This window comes from Ictalurus punctatus, chromosome 14 (genome assembly GCF_001660625.3).
Source record: "Ictalurus punctatus breed USDA103 chromosome 14, Coco_2.0, whole genome shotgun sequence".
Taxonomy (NCBI): Eukaryota; Metazoa; Chordata; class Actinopteri; order Siluriformes; family Ictaluridae; genus Ictalurus; species Ictalurus punctatus.
In genome coordinates this window covers 15,351,937-15,372,536 of record NC_030429.2, presented here as the reverse complement: position 1 = coordinate 15,372,536, position 20,600 = coordinate 15,351,937, and the positions used below count along the sequence as shown (strand labels likewise).

The 20,600-nt window shown below is 36.9% G+C and overlaps 1 protein-coding gene across 2 annotated transcripts; it reads right to left on the bottom strand.

The window, feature by feature from the left end:
• Positions 1–10: 10 nt before the first annotated feature.
• On the bottom strand, positions 11–20,042 carry stra6 (signaling receptor and transporter of retinol STRA6). 2 transcript variants are annotated; one of them, XM_017486200.3, is made up of 19 exons: positions 19,879–20,042; positions 17,401–17,478; positions 14,934–15,020; positions 14,111–14,177; positions 13,447–13,529; positions 13,139–13,272; positions 12,496–12,662; positions 11,778–11,903; positions 11,130–11,200; positions 7,835–7,911; positions 7,696–7,757; positions 7,436–7,598; positions 6,796–6,871; positions 6,250–6,383; positions 5,728–5,845; positions 5,400–5,501; positions 4,696–4,859; positions 3,246–3,383; positions 11–1,829 (listed from the first exon to the last, which is right to left on the bottom strand). In XM_017486200.3, exons 3-19 carry the CDS (start codon positions 15,014–15,016, stop codon positions 1,600–1,602), a joined length of 1,995 nt encoding a protein of 664 aa, XP_017341689.1. In that variant the 5' UTR covers positions 15,017–15,020; positions 17,401–17,478; positions 19,879–20,042; the 3' UTR covers positions 11–1,599. The 2 variants fall into 2 exon arrangements, with proteins under 2 accessions (XP_017341689.1, XP_017341690.1); XM_017486201.3 differs by lacking the exons at positions 17,401–17,478; positions 19,879–20,042 and adding an exon at positions 15,149–15,590.
• Positions 20,043–20,600: the final 558 nt, after the last annotated feature.

The window sequence follows — 20,600 nt, the reverse complement described above, 5'->3', positions numbered from 1 at the left end:
CACATCAGACTATGTGCACTGGGTATTTTATTCATTTGACATGATAAACAGAAGGCTACATGATTTAGACACGAGGAAAGCAATGTATTTGACAGAATAATTATGAAACACGATCACATAGAGAAAAATATTACCGCACATTGTTGTTGTTGTCGTCAACAAAAGTTAAACAATAGAAGGAAAATGCACACAAATTGAAAAAATATATGCATTTTTAAATATGCGTGAAGATTCTAATTAATAACCTGAATGTGTTTTCCAGGACATTTTCAGGCGTTCCTGCTGTCCGTCCTCTCTTTCCCCTCGCGGAAAATGCGCACGAAAGTCTATTTTCTAGAGCGGCCACACACCTCATGTTACATGTTTCACAGTTTCTTTAAGCGGTAAATCGCTATATATTTTGCGAGGGATCGTGGTGTATTTTTTGGTATTAAGAAACATTTGGAAGAACAAAGAAATGAAGTGCAGTTGGTCGCAGGTTGCAGTGCGCGAAACTGTGGCTCTGATCCGCGACCCGCCTGCAGCGACAGTCTTAAAGCGCTCAGTTATAACACCAGAACATCACAACTGTTCAGTTAAAAAGAAAGAGAGAGAAAAAAACAGTCAGAATTTGTTTGTAATAATAAAAAATAAATTAATAATACGTAAATCATACATTATATTTCGTGCGCCTTAGACTAGAGCAATCAGAAATGTAATTATAATGTTACAATATTTTTAGCTTATCAATATTATTTATTTATTTTATTTATTTTAAACAGCAGTGTCTTTCGGGAATAATTACACACCTATAGGTAATGAACTTTTTTTTTCATCCTTATAGCCTACTTACATGCCACAACGCGGTATCGTTTCCTTTGTTTGACACAGACACCGCCACAGCATTGCTTTTATTTATGTGTTGTTAATTAATTTATTTATTTATTTACTTACTTACTTACTTACTTATTTATTTGGGCAAAATCGTTTCAATCACAACAAAAATCCGCTTATTATTTTTCTTCCAAAACTAACATTTTCTTAAACTAAATATGCATGGCTGTAAAATTATTTTATTAACTAAAAAATGCTTATGCTTTATTGTATTAAACGGTAACATGTTCAGGCAAATTAATCTTTAAACTCTCTTCAGAGGTGCCAAGGACAGTAATAAATGCACAGGAAAGACTAAGCATGGAAAGGGGGGGGGCACCCAGAAAGAAATACATCATAGCGTATATCATCATACATAAATAACCAGTATAACTTTGCACAAGTATTTATGTAGGAGTTCAGTTCTATTGTACATTTTCTGATAATCCTGCACCAGAAACTTTCAAATGAGAAAACAACAATTTAATCACAAAAGAAAGAGTGCAACCATCCAGTCAAAAAAAAAAAAGAAAAGAAAAGAAAAAGAAAAGAAAGAAAAGAAACAGTCTATACTTCTTCCTGAGGCACTATAAGGTATAAGGGCATTTATTCAAGACAAAGTTAATTTCTTCACAGATACTAACAATAATAATACTATTATTATTATTATTATTATTATTATTATTATTATTATTATTATTATTATTTTGTGTGTTGTCAGCCTAAGTCCTTAAATGCAGGTTCCTCTCACTCTTTGCTGACTGCTGTGGTGCCGCCTTCCTTTTTGCTGCCTTCTTTGGAGCTCCGTTTAAGGGTCCCGTTCAGGACACTCTCTGAGCTCTGTCGCTGAAAGTGTTTCCTGGATCCCACCAAGGACGGATTATTAACTAGCGTGTAGAGGAGATGCCAGTGTCCACGTGCTCGCTTAGCATTGGGCACCTTGTTCTGTTTCTTGTCCTGTGAAACCAGTTGAATTCCTGCAACAAAACAGCCAGATAACCTCCAACATTAGCTTGCTTTACCTATAGTTAGTTTTGCATATCAAATATGTGCATAGGCAGATGTGGTGCAAAAAAGGAGTTAAAACAACCCTAAGGCTATTCATTTTATGAAAAACAAAACAATGTGCATAAATGTTACATAACATCATTCGACTTATTTCCGCTGATGTCTCACAAAGGTGTTTACAGGAAAATAAATATGAAATCGGGAGGTATGGGTAAACAGTGCTTCAAATGTTAATGTAGTCAACATAGTGCATGAGGATCATCAGCACACTGCTACATCTAAAGGCAGCCATAATGGAATCTTTTTAGTGCAGTTGGACCATATTGAGCATACCATTACCATGCTAAATCGCACGCCCTCTGGGTTGCATAAATATGAAACAGTCAATTAAAATGGTCCCTCTGTGTAATCCGCCAACCTAATGCTCACCTCAACTACACAATAGAACCTTGTACAACAGGAATTATGGGAATTTTGACTGTATCTAAATACAAAGACATCCCATAAATATTTCCAATTTGGGATGCTAAGCAATTTGTAGATGTCAAGGAATTAAAAGAGAGACATAGAGATTAATTAGAGCTGTGTTTTTCAGAGATGGTGCACTCACCATCTGCTTTCCTTGACAATTTGTTAACTTCTTTGGAAGCGAACAGCTGCCATGACACTCTGTTTCTGTGACTCTGAGTTCCATACAGGGTAAAACGACAAGGATATGTCTACCTTGCTTGATACAAACAGTATAAAGAGGGAGGAAAAAGTATAAGCAAAAGTCCTGTTCATCTGGATGAGGCTCTGTTCAGCGGAGGTCGGATGTTTGCTTTGTCTGTGACAGGTCTGAGTGAGAGCAACAGTGAGGCCAGGGAGGCTCAGTGTACATTATGGCCCAATTTATACTCACAAATTTAATCAGGATATATATGCTCGCCTGCTGCGTGCAAGACAGTGTGATGAATCAATTAAGTTTTAAACAATGCTGGCCAACTGCCTGGAAATACAGCCTAGATGGCCCAGGAGAAATCAAATACACAGACACACACTTGTGCACAGGCCTAACCTTTATCCAGCATGGGTCAATTCACGACTGTCGAACAGCAGAGAAACAGTGGACTTTTTCATAAAACACATTGGATTAAAAAAAAGGGATGTAAAGTGATGAAATCTAGTGTGATCAGATTTTTACCTGTGTAGTAGATTTCATCACTGCATAGTAAACATCAAAACTGATTCAGAAACAAAATTCCATAGTATCTGTGTTAATAATTCATTACACTTTTTGTTTATGAAAATAAGTATAAGGTAATTCAGTTGCATAGAGCCATGTTGGATGTACTTTATGCATGGTGCAAGGAGCACATAGGAATTGTATCAGTGGTATCACCAACCTTCCTCCACATTGCGTGCTGCATCTCCAGTGCCTTTGTCCTGGCTTGTAGACTGTAACAGCAACCCGCAGAAGGCCTTCATGACTGGGTGCGACTGACTAACCTCAATCTTTAAATAATGAGCATAGCAGCGATACCCTGCAGAGAAACATAATGGTGCGTGAGTTGAACTGGGGAAAATGCAATCTACAGACTATCATACACTATTGTGTCTAATGGCAATTCCATCTGCCCTATCAATATGTCTGCTCCTTAACTGTGCAGAGCATTCATCTCATGTAAGACCTACAGATTACATAGCAATCACCGTCTGGGGAGGATTTAAGTGTCATACAGTTTTTACATCTTATATATTTTTAGGAGCCTGTCAGCACGCTGTCATTTTTGCAGAAGAAATATACACCATATATACCAGTCCCTCCAGGATTTCGCGATTTTGCGATTTCAGGATTTAGGCACAGTCCAGCAAACTGCAGTATTCGGCAGAGCTTGAAATCTTTTCAAAATTACAGCAGATTTTCCACAGATTTGGGCCAAGATGCATTGTGTGACGTCATCACAACGTGCATTCAGCCAAAGCCCTCTTCTATTCATGTGCCTCAAACATGAGTACAACTAAAAGGTCTCATTTACCAACAAAAATCACTGCAAAAGACCAACAAACATCACTGCAAAACAATTTAGTGCAATTGCAAATTTGCCAATTCCAGTCGATTTTTGAAAAAAATAACGTGCAAAAAACTCTGCAATTTGCATCGCGAAATGTTGAAAAAAGCTGCAGAAAAATCAAACATTTTTGGCTGCAACAATCACAGAAGAAACTGTGAAATCCTGTATGGACTGATACTGTATACAGATAGGTGATAGATTAAAGGAAAAACCAACATACAGTGTCTTAATAAGTTGTTGAAATATCACTAGCTACAAGACAAGCTTCAATGAACCTTGGCATACAAGTTTCTGGAACTGTACTGGAGGGATGAACATCACTGAAGGATATTCCCTCAATTGGTGTTTTGATGATGGTGGTAGAGAGCCCTGTCTAACACATTTGATTGGAAATCTACTATAGGTGTTCATTTGGATTGGGAGCTACTCACTGTGAAAGTCATAGCATACGTATGATTTAAATAATTCTCAAATCTTTCAGTGAGCCCTCGTGCCCTGTGACTGGAGACTTTGACATCCTGGAAGGGAGCACTCTCATCAGGATAGAAACGTTTCATCATAGGATAAAGATGATACATTTATATGCAGTAACTCTTTGCTTTAAGAGGTCAGGTGGATCTAAACCATGCCAGTAATAACAGCCACTGATTTTTCCTTTAATTTGTCAACCATCTGTATGCTTCACTCTTATATGTACAAAAACAGGCAACAGAAAATAAGGCACTAAGGGAAGGTGAGCTGGTCTTTAGTTGAGCCAGGTTACTAATGCAATCTGATGTACCTGTGTCAAAAGCTTCCACATTGCGGTTGAGAAGGCTGATGTCCATGCGGCCAAAATGGACAATGTTAAAAAGAGCTGTGATGACCAACCTCCAAATTCCCAACAATGCACCCACCAGTACATTGACTGGAAAGAGCAGGTAGGTCAGAAGGAACAACCCCCCCCTATAGAGACCAGCAAAAGACATTTACTTTTGAAGGTAAAAAGAATTGACCTTCTCCCAATACTGGGATATTGTCCAATCAAATGTAATACTTTTGAAGACTTTTACAAAGGCACTTTGTAAACAACAAAAAAACCCAGAAACAAATTACGTTTAATTTTATCCCATATATCGGAAAATGTCCAACTAATTAGCATATACAATTATTATTTAGCAACAAAAAGTTAAAAAGGTATTTCTATTGCAGGGATTGGAGTGCTCTATATGCTTGTATAACAGCTGGTAGCTAACAATAGCATTGATTTAATGCACATTCCTGCCTCATGCAAATTACGTGTTTTATCCAAAACAAATTCAAATGTACATAAAAACACATAAAATGATGCCAAGTTATGAATGTCTGTAGCTTAAAATCTAAGACAATGTACGTTTGAATTTAAGACAATTTGACACTTATTTCAACAACATGTAATAGTTTATTAGTTATGAAAAGATCTAATTGAAAGCTGCATTATTTCATAGTGGGCATGGAAAGTCCTACCTGTTAGTTAGGTCTTGCGTTCCAGCTTCCTTTTTAATGAAGAAGAACCTTGATGTAAGATGCTGAATAAGCACAGTCAATGACAACGTCAACCAGAAGGGCCTGGACGTGGAGACACAACACATAAGAGAGGATTTGTTTCAAGCAGCACTTCTTTAAATGGTGTTTATGGATTAGGACGTGAGATGGTGTAGTGCACTTGGAGATAATGCCATGACCCTGGACACAATGAGGAGGCAGAAGAGACTAACAGCTCAGGGTCACTGACCAGGACCATGATGATGTAATATAATCATCCTCATTGGCAGTGATGTCAAAGTGTACTCACCACATTTTGCCAATGATGTGGAAGACCACAAGATTCTTTCCATATAAGATGGGGATGATGATGAGGAACACAGCAAATAGAAAGCAAATGAAGAACACCAGAGTCTGAATAACCATGCCTTGATGAGAACAGACACAGACAGTTATTCTATTGTACTTGACTCAAAAACATGCATATACATTATTTGGTAGATGTAATAAAAATGGGTTATATTATATTATTGGTTTATATAAATTGAAATGCATGCTTAAACCCCAGTTCTAGACTTTTCTCAATCTAGTAAATACATATCTTTCAAACTAGCTCTACAGTATTTACTGAATAACTCATAGTAAATGCAGAAAATTGTGTTCTAAGATAAATAATAAATAGTAAGTTGAGATTTAATATGAAATTTAGGAAAAATATTATATTAATACAAAAAATCTGAGTCTTCATGTCTATGATAATAAAATAAAAGGCCCTTCCAATTAGAAAGAGAAAAATTAATGTTTACAAAAATAAATCTACAGTTTAATTTACCCAGGCAAATAAATGCAGCTTGGTAGCTGGTGTAGCCCATCCAGCACACCAGGGCAGGACGTGATGGCCTTATGCTCCTCTGGCAGTTATACACGTTGTAGATATCCCCTCTGTACAACCCCCTCAGATTGGACCTGAATTCAGAAATATGTAATTTTGGGAGTTAAAAGAGTCCTAACGTATGAGGAATATAATGAGGATGTGTGAAGCAATTTGAATAAAAATAGCTGAGATACAATTAAAACAGACTCAATTTGAGAACCCATTATTTCCAGCTTGTAGTTTGTAAATTAGGGTCAAACAAAGCCTGCTCCCATTGGCAGTAATTGTTATCACTGGGAATACAATACCTCCACTATTAGTTTCATCTCTCTCTCTCTCTCTCTCTCTCTCTCTCTCTCTCTCTCTCTCTCTCTCTCTCTGTGTGTGTGAATGAGTGAGGGAGAGTGAGAAATAGAGAGAGACATACCGAAAGAGAGATGCACAAATGTGTGAGAATAAAGCATTGCTGTGAATTGTTAAACATTATGTACATTTTAGCCGTACCTGTGCAGGACCATGGACCTCATAAACATGATCAGATTAACCAAGCAGGTCAGGGTTACTGCTGAGACATAGCACACTGAAACGACAACACACACACACACACACACACACACACACACACACACACACACACACACACACACACACACACACACACACACACACTCAGCACTTTTCACCACTGGCTGATTTGCAAGTAAGCTCTGCTATGGTCCATCAGTCTGCTCTGCTGACTCCATCACTATTCTCCAATCGTAATTTGTGTACGTGGGCTCATGCGTGTTTTTGTGTACATAGTATAGATTTACACAGGTGTGTATAAGAAGGAGAGTGACAGTGGATCTATACTGTATGTTCAGCAAAGGATCCATTACAGGCCTCTGGACAATATTTCTTGCAGTTTTCAGGAAGCTTAATATAATTAGACCACGGGCAGCTTCCTCTACTGAGCACAGAAGCCCCTAATTCTTTTTCAATACCAAATATCAGAAATGGAAAAAAGAATTAAAGCAGCAGTGAGGAAGTCGTGAAATTTTGCACAACTCTGATATTACAGCTCGTACGTTCTGCATGCAAAACCAGTCCCCTAAATGTTGTTTATTTTGGTTTCATGAAAGATTCTGAATGATTCTGAACTCACCCTCAACACACCACATGTAGTACACTACTATCTTAACCACCTCTTTCCGATCGTCTGCCAGAATTATGTTAAAGCCGGCCAGGAGAAATGCAATGTCTTCGTTCACTCCTTTTCGGACAATCTGGAGAGTGGGCACTACTCCAATGACTAGCAAGAGGGCCATCTGATAGAACATGGGCAAACAGCATATAATTAGGCATGTACTAATCCTGCAGTAAACAATTAAAATGTCTTTACAAGGGAGTTACAAAGATACACACCTGATAAAGAGCAATAGATGCCACAACCATAGAGATGGCTAACTTTAGAGGGAATCTAAAAACTAACAGAAAAAAAATCATAAAATTATGACAGCAGATATGATCACCTAACACTACATACAAACAAAGTGGTAGTTACCTTCTTGAGGTGTGTATATGTAAGACTTGAGTGCGTCAGTGATTCTTTCAGCCAGCTTGGGTTTAGAGCTGCTTGAACTGAAAAAGAAGAAACACAACTAAGGACTGTCATGCAATTATTTAATCAAAACTTATCACATCCATCTCTTTTCTAACAATTAAATAAAGCATATTAGTCTCTTAGTACAGTCATGTGAAAAAATAAGTACACCCCATGGAAATTGTTAGCTTTTTGGACATATTTGGACAAGCAAACATTTGATCATCTTTGAAACAGTGCCTATTAATAAAGCTGCTATACTTGAACAAAACACAAGGAAAAATAGCTTTTTCAATCATTTATTCAACAGAAATATCAATAGATGTGATATTCTTCTGTAGAAAAATTAAGTACACCCTTGGCCTCAGAAGCTAGTATTTAGCCCCCTTTAGCAGAAATGACTTCTTGTAGGTGTTTTGCCTAATTGTCCACCAATCTCTGACATTGGCTTACTGGAATTTTTGACCACTCGTCCATGCAATATTCTTTCAGTTGCAAGATGTCTGAGGGTTTTCTTGAATGTACTGCCAGTTTCAAATCCCCCACAACATTTCAATGAGGTTCAAATCCGGGCTTTGACTAGGCCATTCCATATCCCTCCATTTCTTTTTTGAGCCATTCCTTGGTGGATTTCCTAGTGTGCTTAGGATCATTATCCTGTTGAAAGTTCCATGTTCTGTTCACTCTTTGATATGATGCAGAATTCCTAGTTGAATAAATGAATGCAAAGCAACCCCAAACCATAATATTTCCACCACCGTGCTTCACAGTTGGTATAAGGTGCTTCTCTTAAAAATCTGTCTTTGATCTGTGTCAAGCATGTCTGCTTTTACTGTCGCCAAACAGCTCTATCTTTGATTTGTCTGTCCAGAGCGCATTATTCCAAAAGGCCTGGTCTTTGCCTATATGCTAATTGGTAGTCTTGCTCTAATGTTCTTTTTAGACAGCATAAGCTTTTTCCTGGCATGCCTCCCATGCAGGTCAAATTTGTGCAATCTCTTGTGCAATCTCTTTCTGAGTGTAGAAGTATGCACTGACACCAACAGTTGCAAGACCTACTAGCAGATCTTGTGATTAAATTTTGGGGTTCTTGGAGACTTCTTTTTGCATCAGACAGTTTGCTTTTGGGCTGAATTTGCTGGGACAGCCAGTCCTGGACTAATTGACAGTCGTTTGAAATCTGCGCCACTTGTAGATGATTTTCCTTACAGTGGAATGATGTATTTAAAACTATTTGGAGATCTTTTTAAATCCCTTGCCAGACTCACAACCTTTTTTTCTGAAGGCCTTTAAAAAATTATTTAAATCTTGGCATGATGACACCACATGCCTCAATCACAAAGGAAACACCAGATACTAGATATGAGAAGGGTATACATAAGACAGGTTTCACCTGCACTCCCTAAGCAGGTTCTAATCACTGGCACCCAATCTTGAACACCTCATTCTAATTTTATGGATTTGAAGGTGTTATAACTGTATTGGTGTACTTAATTTTTCCACATGACTGATCTGTTATTTTTTTAAATTAATTTAATTAATTTAATTACTACAAAGTGTCTTTTGATAGCGTATCACCTTTATTAACAGGCAATGTTTCAAAGAGGATCAAATGTTTGCTTATCCAAATATGTGAAGAAAAAAAATCCATGGGGTGAACTTATTTTTTCACTTGACTATATATAATATGTCCTTATAATGTTTAACAGGATTTATGCAGAACAGGAAACTTCTAATCAACTGACTAAATGACTGAATGATTTATTATGTTTTGTAAATTCGTACTAAATTCGTACTCAGACCGCAATGATTTTTTTTTGTGTGTTCACAATGTGTTCACACTGACAAACCTTAAGTCAATAGTTTTTTTCCCTCTTAGATCCAATCTTTCTGCACTTTGTTTTGCTAAAAAAAAATCACAAAAAATACTCTGCTCTCATTGATTGCAAAACAATTGCAAACAAACAATTGCAAACAAAGCACAGGTTTATCCAAAAATATATATCTTTGTTAAATACAGGTGTGTAACAATTATTGGCACCCCTATGAATTCATATGACAAAAATATATTTGAAGTATTTTCCCACTGATATTTAAAAAAAATTAATAAGAGGATGGTTCGAGTGTCCAAAAAATCTCCAGCTAGAGAATTGCAGAAGTTAGTTTGCATCTTGGGGTCAGAACGTCTCCAAAACTACAATCTGAATTCACTGACATCACCACAAGTTGTTTGGAAGTCAAGAAAAAAGCCTCTACTCTTATCCAAAAACAAATTCAAGCATCTTCAGTTGCCAGACACTACTGGAATTTCAAATGGGATCGAGTTCTATGGTGGAGCATTTTGGCAATAAACACCAGGTGGTCTTGGTGCACACAGAGAGGTAGCCATATGGAAAAGTATCTCATGCCCATGGATAAATATGGTGGTGGCTCTTTAATGTTTTGGGGCTGTTTTTTCTGGCAGAGGACCTGGACATTTTGTTAGGATACATGGCATCATGGATTCTATCAAATATCAACAGATATCAAATGAAAACCTGACTGCCTGTGCCAGAAAACTTAAAATGGGCCGTGGTTGGATCTTCCAGCAGGACAATGATCCAAAACATACATAAAAGTCAACACAAAAATGGTTTACTGGCCAGAAAATCAAGGTCCTGCTATGGCCATCCCAGTGCCCTGACTTGAAACCCATAGAAAACCTGTAGGGTGAACTGAAGAGGAGAGTTCATCAGCATGGTCCTTGAAAAGGATCTGGAGAGATTCTGTATGGAGGAACGGTCTCAGATCCCTTTCCATGTATCAGGCATTATAGGAGAAGACTCAGAGCTGTTATCTTGGCAAATGGGGGTAGCTCAGAGTATTGACTAAAAGGGTGCCAATAATTGTTGCACACCTATATTTAACAAAGTTTTTTTTGTTGTTGTTGTTTTTTTTTTTTTTGCATGAACCTACGTTTTGTTTGCAATTGTTTGATATCCATGAGAGCAGAGTATTTTTGTGATTTAAAAAAAAAAAATCTCACAATGTTTCACACCCTTCTCTGCTTATATTTTCCACGGGTGCCAATATTAGTAGAGGGCACCGTAATCATTATTTGATTAGCTGCTGTATCTCAGCAAAGATATTCCATTGTATAGAAAACATATGAACAGTCCTTAATAAGTCAGGTTGCTTAATCTGATTTACATACTATTTGTGATATATAGATACAAGTGGGTTGATATACAATATTGCACAGCCCACACCATCTAACCTGGCTTGAGATGGTTTCTTCTTTTTGAGGATGTTCTTTACATAGTGTGTGTAGTAGCTGCTCTTTAGGTCCTGAGAGACAAAATTACAAAATTAAAGTAAATGGAAATCAATGTGCATTCACATTTAAGTGCTGATTGTAATCCAGATTTATCTAATCAAATACAGTTATGAGTTTTAATTTAAAAGGTTATTAAGAGAAGATCCTTGCCCTCAATTTCAACCTACCCCATACATTTTTACAGAGTAAAATAATAGCCAAAGCCAAATAAGAGTACCATTGTTTCCTTTCTGTGGGAAAATAACACAACTGCTGTGTAATCTATTCTGTCACAGTCCAGAACCCAATCCCAGAAAGCTGCTTATGATTAGGCAGTGGAATGACATTCTGGTGATTAAACACAGTTTTACACCTTGCATTGTGTTTGATAATTAAACTTTATTATTTATATTTTAAAATGTTCTCATGTGTGCTCAGGCAGTGAAAGCAGGAAGCCACAGATCTAACCCATTTACTTTTTCTAGACAGCTCAAATGCCACCATGACAAATTCTAGGCCTCAAATATGCATGACAAGTTTATTAATGCCACAAAAACACTCAGTCTGGTCCCAGTCCATTTACACATCAGTGGCACTGTACACACTCACCTCAAAGGGATCACTTTTCTCTGTTCCTTTAAAGCCCTTGAACAGGAGAAGAGGATACTGGAAACTGAGAAATGCCAAACAGGCAATCTCTGGCAGACTGCTCAACAGGGAGTGGTACTTGTATATCTGCAGAAGACAAGTAGAAGAATACTACAACATCAACAAATGTCCTACTTTTTTATACTTTGGGCTAGGAATAGTTTGAGCTTCTCAAATGCATTATGATTTTAATTAAGTAAATTGCTTATTGCAAACCTTGCTTATTTCACATCTTACTTAATCTTACTCTTCAAAAGCACCACAAGTGAAAAGGACAATAAGCCTATTTACACGATCATGCCTTTAGATATTGTTTACAGCTTTTACTTAATTTTTTTTTTTTTTTTTTTTTTACCTTTTTGATTAGCTTTAACTTTCAGAAGATACTCTTCACTCTGACTAACTCAGATTAACTCTGACAAATGCAATAAACAATAAACAATAAACAAATGATATCCTGTCTCTTACGCTGCAAGAAGGAGGTCTGAATCTGACACTATTCAGATTCACCAAAAACAAGTGTTGGAAAAGATATCTGACCACACATCCGCACCATAATGTACTTCTAGCTAACCTGAGATTCAATAGATTCTGTCAGATGAACATCTTATGTAATGTAGTAAAGATAATAATATCAACCCTATCATTAAAAATGCCAATACAAACTGAGAGTACCAACTTGTGGGGTTTTGGGGCAGTCGACTTTATGCCAGATGAGGATGCCAAAATGTGTCCAAGACAACAGGCTGCCCAGCACATACCCGACCGTGATGTGGAGGGTGCCACAGGCCAGCAAGGGGTAGTACAAAGCAGGGTAGTAGAAGAGAGCAAGGATCAGCCAATACTCTGAGAAAACCAAGAATAAATAACAACAAATGAATAACATTTGTCCGACATTGTTTCTCACAACATTTGTCATCTTTGATACAAATTACACTATTAGTTAAACATATTAGATACATAGATAATAAACCCAGGAATATGTTCAGTAACATAACCACAAGCTTCCATACAATAGTCCAAAGAGTCAGGTAAGGAGCTATTATTTGTCCTCTTATGTGAATAGACCTGTTTTTGGATAGGGGCCATTTTGTGAATAAGTAAAGTTCATTTGATAGTTCCAGTATAAGAATGACTCACTTCACCTCTGGTTCATATCATATTTACCAGTTAGTTTCCCAACTATCTTGGTGGTCTCAAACATTAACAGAATGTTCGCTGAACTGTTACTGTTTCTAGTCCCATAAACATTATATTGTATTAATTTCAAAACACGAAGAAACCTGATAGTTATTTTGTTCATCACAGAAGAATCCCCATACCTTTGTTTTCTGTGTCCTTGGTAAAGGGCAGTGGGGTGGGGGATAGAACCAGTCCAACAAGCCTGCAGAAGAGGACTCCAAACACAGCTACAGACAAGGCTTTGTGCTGTGTATGGTCTAAAAAATTCACAGGGCTTGAGAAAGAAAAGAAATATTAAGTCATTCATACAATAATAAAGAAATGAACAATTATCTCGGTTAGACTTAAATATCAGGTTGGTTATTTAAGTTCAGTGTATTGTGTTTAGTGATTGCTTTGACAATGGCTGTGAATAAAGATGTGGAAGTGAAAAGCATTCTGGGCTCACCTGAGTAAAGCTGGAACTCCTTTTAGACTGTCTACAACTTTCTGCCGTCTTGCCAACACCAAGAGGATCAGCATGACCACAAACTTTACACACAGAGAGAAGAGGAAACTCTTGACCAATCTAACCTGGCTAAAATCCAAGCATAACCCACCTTTTGAACCCAATGTTCTATTGCTTTCCCATTCAAATTAAAACAACAGATCCTCATTAGAGGGAAATGAAACAGCCTCTTCTCAAAACAAGGCCATGTGATGTGGCCCTGTTCTCCATTAATCAAGTTCAATGAACAGAGGATTGGGATCAGTGACCTGCTCAGACCTATCATAGCTTTAGGACTATACAGGGCTTCAAAAGCATGCTGGGGGTTGGCCTGACCCTACCACATGGGCCATCACATTTACCAACATCAAATATGCTAGAATGATGGCTGTGACCTAGAGGCAGTGGGAAGCCCAGGAGCTATACATTATAAGTGATTAGATTTTACATGATTTGCCTAACCAAAATGTGCTATTTTATTTGTTGTCCTGTAATTAGGTTCCATTTATAGGTTTATTTTATAAAAGAAAGACATCAAACACTAGTGTGAAGAAGTTATTTGAAATAACATTATGTAGGTGTGTGAATGTGAAGAATCAGAGAGTTTATCTCAGAAAAGACTCACGGATATGACTGTGATGCATATGTGGAAGAGACTTTCGTCAGCTTTTGGGTCACATGGTGGGATAACTCTGGAAATTTCACAAAAACAGAGTATTTATCATAAGCTGCCGTGAAGCTGCTTATGCAGAGCGCTGGAGCATAAACCTCCCTTTCCTCTTGGAAGTCTTAAACTTTAACTGCTCTACTCTGCAATAACTGAGGTTAAACTATATCTTACAGCTCTGAATTACAGTGATAAACAAAGAATGAACTAAAACCAAAACAAAGACAAAAGTGGCTATTTGCAAATACTCAGACTACTTATACGATTAATTATATTATCAATGTACAACAGGCTGTAAATACACCACCAATATTTGGAGTCTCCTATTGAGGATGCAAATCAAACAGTATATTCCTTTAAGTGGTAACAGGAAGTTTGGTGATAGGTCTGATACTGAAATGCAAATTTCAGTGGCAGAATGTTTTGAGTATAAATTACATTTTCCCATATGATTCAAAACATAATTTTGTATACTGCTATAACTGATAGTACAGTAAAAGCACTAGTAATAAATGCTGAAGTAGGTCAAACAGGAAAATATAATGTTTTCTGTCAAACAAATGCTCTTCATTATGGATCAAATAAACTGACAACATACAGTAAGTGTAATATATCCATGCTCAGTTTTTAACATTGTGTGTATTAATAAAATGTACAAGGAGTTTTAAAACAACAACAACAACAACAACAACAACAACAACAACAAAAAGCAAAACAAAATCTAAAATAAATAAAAAAACTGAAAAAAATATTGGTAAGTACATGAAAAGGAATTACTTACTCTGCAGGATACTTGGTGGGTACAGCATTATCATACAAATCTGGATAATCATAGTAGTCTTCCTTTGCAGGTTCTGCACTCATTATTCTGTTTTATGGACCAAAATAGATGTATCAGTATATCAAAGAAATAAAGGAATTCAAGCAGAGTGGACTTCTCTTCTCTCTTCCCTCGTCCCGTGAGACACACAAAACACTTTTCCCCTGTTCACTTACACTGTGCAAGAAAAAAAGCTCCCTTCAAAGTTTGGTATTGTAAAGTCCTGTGTTCCCTGTGGTCTCTCACTCCTTCACTGTCTCTCTCTCTCTCTCTCTCTCTCTCTCTCTCTCTCTCTCTCTCTCTCTCTCTCTCTCTCTCTCTCTCTCTCTTCAGGTGCTCCAATCCTGTTTTTTGTGAGAGTTGTGAACAATAGTATAAGCAGGCCTCCAATTTCAGCTTTAGACTACCATCACACTGGAAGACTGGATAGAAAAAAACTAATTCAAAGAAAAAAGAGATATAACGAAAATATGAAAATAAAGCGAACAACAGTGCAAATAAGGGACAGCCAGTCTATCCTGCCACCTGTGGCTTACTGAGATTGGGTGACCTTCCAGGGGCAAGCTGCTGTCTGAGCTACCAGCATGAAGAGTATCAGAAGCACAGGAATGTTATAAAACACTGAGCTGTAGGTGTGTGGGATGGCTGTGGCTGAGGAGGTGTGGTCCATTCATTCATTTCCATTTTCCATTGAGATAACAGCAAAATACATATGAGTGGTGCTATCTTGCTGTGACAATTCCTAATGATAGTCAAAAGCAAGTAATGATAGGCAGTAGTATTACTGTCCACACATATACCCTTACTACATACACTTGGTGTATGGGCTAAAATTGGTCTTCACTGTGTTAACTCTTTACTTTGCAATCATAATATTTATAGTACTTTATAGATTTAAAATGAATCATTTGAGAAAATTTTGCTCTAGTTTTGTGATCTATAGTGTTGCCTTGAATGCCAATGACCCTTTTGATGAATGAAACTATCATGAATGTTCTGGTACTTTAAAGTACCACTGAACTCACAAACATAATTTTTAAATTCTCCTCTTGGGACACTGATTACAATTATCTAGGTTAGTATATGGTTCAAATCTGTTAACATAGAGCAAAGGTAATTTTCCCCCCACCTTCTTAAGTCTCTTTCTTAATACCTCAGTTGAAAAACACTTCAACCTCTGAGTATTGTGCATGAGTGCAGTCTGTGTTCTCACAAATCAAGCTCAACTGTTAATTATTAAGTAAATGATGAGCTAGTGCATTTTAGCCCCAGAAACTAAGTTAACCACCTATATTAATTTGTTAATATTAGTAGTAAATAAAATATAGTTTTGATTGTTTTGTATGTTTTGTCAGGATTGGCTACTCTTAAATTATCTTCTGAGAAATCCAACTTATGTCTCTGATCTAGTTATTTATCTGTTATGGATTGCAGGATGACATGGGATATTCCAGATAGTATATTCACACAATCCTACAGTTTTTTTGAAGATAAAGGTATGAAAATGTTCCTAGGCCATGTTACTTGTTTCTTTGGTATTCAATAACAAACAATTTATCATTCCACATAAATTATTATACATTCAGTGGTAAATACACACAGATAAAATCAAGGATTACATTATAGTGGTAATGACAGCATTATATGCAAGAAAACGATTTCTATACAGGCACATGATTTGTCACAAACTCTGAAATGCATGTCAGCTATTTGGAGATCCAGAGAGCTGAACATTATTAATTATGCAATAAATAATTATAAGCTGGCTAATATAGATTTACAGTAATAGCATTAGAAATTGCAATAGTAGTGTCTTCTCCACCAAGTGTGCTAGGTATAGGGCTTTTAGCGATGGGATTATGTAACTTTAGATGCACTTAACTTTATATTCCTTTAGATTTCATACAAGACACTACATCTGAAATTAGAAGTGTTTCTTCTGCCCCAGCATTAGCACAGAGGCAGAGCCACGTGCATGGCCTAAAAACAGGATGAAAGGTGAAGGTTACATCGCCCTCACACACAGCACTTCGTCTCCAATTACACACATTTAATTATCTGAATAATGCCAAGATTCTGTCTAAATTCTATAATGTGCGTTTGACAGTAAACAACAGTGTTTTTCCAGAGAGTTGGAAACACAACAAAGCTCTGGTGCCAGTCTCCCTCCCTCTCTTTTCTCTTCTAGCTGTCGTTGTATATGTGTTGGCACCTCTGAAGTTTTGTAATCTGAGTCACAGTGTCAGGGTTGGTTTGCTGCTCTCATTATGCAGGGATTACAGTCAAAGAGAGTTAAAGAAAATTTCAAAACCATTATTGAAACTCCTGATGGAAACTAAAAACTTCACAAATCAGTTTCATCCTTCTGTGAGAAAAAAAAGGCTGGACAAACAGAGGGTGCTGAACAAAGAATGCTTTGAAGACTTACATCACCAAGGTGGTGGTGGAATTGGGCCAGAGAGTTTGTTTGGTCCAGGCTGAGAAATAGCTGGTGCTTGGTTTTGGTCTTGGAAGTGAACAGAAAATGTCTTTCATTAATCAGAAGATAAAAAGAGGTATACTGTTCCTCAGGCCCAGTGAAAACATTAGTGATATTCTATAGCACTAGAAAACAGAAAATTTCATACAGATATTAATTATAAAAAGACAGAATCTTTAATTTTATGCAAGCAATAAATAAAACATGCTATGCTTTGCGATAAATATAACCAACACTATATTACATCTTAAACCATTCAAGCCACTAAGTACCAAAAAGAATTTTCCTTATTAAACCATCCTTAGAGCATCACTGTCCATTACTGGGGCTTTTAAAGCTGTGTGCAGCTTTCATGTGACCTGCTCTGGCACGGTTAACTAGAAAGGGGGTCTGTGTATGGCCAAAACCCACTGAATGACCAAATTTAATTAAAGAAACAGCAGAAAGAACACAGAGCAAGATGGACGTTCTCTTTAAGGATTTCATATCCCCCATCATCACTCATGGTCTCTGGGGAGCACTAACATCAGCAAGTTAAAGGAAACGTAGTCTTGATGGTGCTAACCTAGATAACAGATTGAGATATTTAATGTTGGGGGAGAAAAACAGTCATTCGTCACTGACCGAGCATGTGACAACGTAATCTGCTGTCCCTAGCAGCCTTAGGACTATAATGAGTTTCCTTTTTTTTTTTTTTTTTTTTTTTTTTTTTTTTTAAGGACATCCATAATGGTCATCTGCTCTTGATATTTAGCCTGTATGAATAAAGACTATTATAAGCATTGCATATTTAATGACAAGTCACTAACTCCTTAAGTGATGCTCAAGTCTTATACAGGAACACCTGATTTATTAAATATAGGAATAAAGCCCTCTTAGTAAGCATTTCAACAAACCCATGATGTGAAAATCTGTTGCTGGCAATTTCTGAAGAGCATAAAACTCCAGCTTGTATTAGGAATTTCAGCAGGCCAACATCATACTGTCCAATAAGACCAATTATCCAGGGTTGCCAGGTCAAAGGAACTAATCTACATTTAATCCCTTTACTTTGGGTGATTTTTGTCTGCAGATTAGGGATTGGCTGTTTTGCATACATTACACTAATAATATCAGAATTTTTTTTATGCGTTTTTATGCACACAGTAAATGCTTAATTATACACAGTAAATGCTGTAAAAGCTGTTTTAATAACCTTGACACTTCTAAAAATAGCTTTCCACTATATTTTGCAACAAGACTGTGGAGATTTGCTCATTCAGCCACAAGAGTGTTAGTGAAGTGAAACGTTCCAATTCATCCTAAAGGTGTGCAGTGGGGCTATGGCCAGGGTTATGTGCAGGCCACACCAACTTTGCCAAACCATGTGTTTACAGCCCCATAGTATCAGTGAAGACCCACATATGGCTGTGATGGTCAGGCAAAGGCAATTATGATTTTGCAAAATATGACAGGATTTGGGAAGGTCAAAGCTTGAGTTTTGTAACTGGACTGGTTATATTCACCACTGGTTAGTTTTGAATGACAATTTTTTTCCCTGTAAAGCTGCTTTGTGTCAATGTCCACTGTTAAAAAGTGCTATATAAATAAAACTGAATTTAATTAAATTGAACAATTATCTGGATCTGGCAGTCCTACTAGCTCTGCTCATATTGGGCAGTGTTGAGAGTTTGGCTTCAGTTAGCCAAGTGTGAAATCCCACCTCATAAATTTAGTAATGAAATGCCTCCTTTTCAGCGGCATATCTATCACATTATGTACTATGCTGTAATATACACACTTGTTAGTTTGCATATGTGCAGTGGATGTAGCATGATATTGTGTTTGTTTCCCAAAACTGCTCTAACAGCTGACAGGTTGTTTTTACCACATTGATATTTTTACCTCATTGTTAATACAATAAAGGTTATCGATGCATCACACATTGTATCACAAATACTTAATTCTACTGGTTTGGAAAATGAATGTTAATTTAGGTTAGTTCAATTTTCATACGTTTTTAAATGGATTGGGAGTCGTCTCCAATCTGGCAACCCTGCTTGAAGAGAAATGAGGATGACACCCTCATGCTGAATGTGCAATCCCAGTGCAAAAAATACTCAAAGCACTGATCTCAAGTAACTATATCCATGAAATAATTATAGGCTAACGATTCATTATAATACCTTTCACTGTATCTTTCATAGTATCAGAGAAGAGTGGTGTAAATAGCACTTCCCTGCGTTTTCCATGCTTCTTTACACTTTATGTGCATTTAATGAAGTACTGAAATTTTGGATGCATGAGCCTTTTTTATTTGAAATCTTAGCATAGCATATTATCTTATTTATTAATAAGCTGTACAAAAACACATTACAGTGCATGCTCTTACATACTCCTATATGCAGAAAAAATTCATGGTAAAACAAAACTAAAGATAAAACTTACCTGTAGGTTTAAATACGTTTCGCCATGACACTTAGAATGATCCTATGCAGGAAAAAAAGAAGTGCTGCAGTGTATACAATCTTATGGGACTTTGCCCCTGATTTTACAGGTCCAGACCTTGAAATGAACCTGAAGAAAGTTTTTTTTTTTTTAAAGTAAGGAATTGCATGGGTATCCATAGAGCATATCTTGGCCAAATATGTGTGTTCTTATTTTAATATTAACAAGATTATTTTATTTTGTTATATGAATGAATTGTTGTTTCTCTTTATCACACTATAAACATTGCAATAAAAACACATAACACTGATTACAGCAGTGTTTTACAGTGCCTTTAATTATCTATTTACATTCATGTGAAGGGATATGGTGTTTGACCTGTATCTCCAGCAAGAGAACAAAACTTTGAAGGTAACATAAGTACTAGGCGACCAAAGGACAAAGCACTGACTGAAAATAATATTGTAAGGGACTTAATAATGCTGAGGAACCATATTAAGATTGAAGAGAAGAAGCTGGAGTTTGTCTTTGAGATTGTGAATGTCCAGTTTAATGAGCTGGGACAGTACAGGTTTCTGCTGACTGTGGAGAATCCACTTCTGGCAGGATCTGGCTGTGGAGTTCAGCTCAGAGTGAAAGATGAAGAGATCATTCAGGCAAACCCTGTCTCCACCGATACTGTTGAGCAGGCTTGTTTGGTAGAGGTCTATGCTTTTTCGAGC

Coding starts and splice junctions, on each gene's coding strand:
- stra6 (XM_017486200.3), bottom strand. CDS start 15,016: ATGAGTGCAGAACCTGCAAAGGAAGACTACTATGATTATCCAGATTTG. Junction 7,599..7,695: donor CATCTATTGCTCTTTATCAG/GTGTGTATCTTT, acceptor ATGTTCTATCAG/ATGGCCCTCTTGCTAGTCAT. Junction 3,384..4,695: donor TGTGGAAGCTTTTGACACAG/GTACATCAGATT, acceptor GTTTCTCTGCAG/GGTATCGCTGCTATGCTCAT.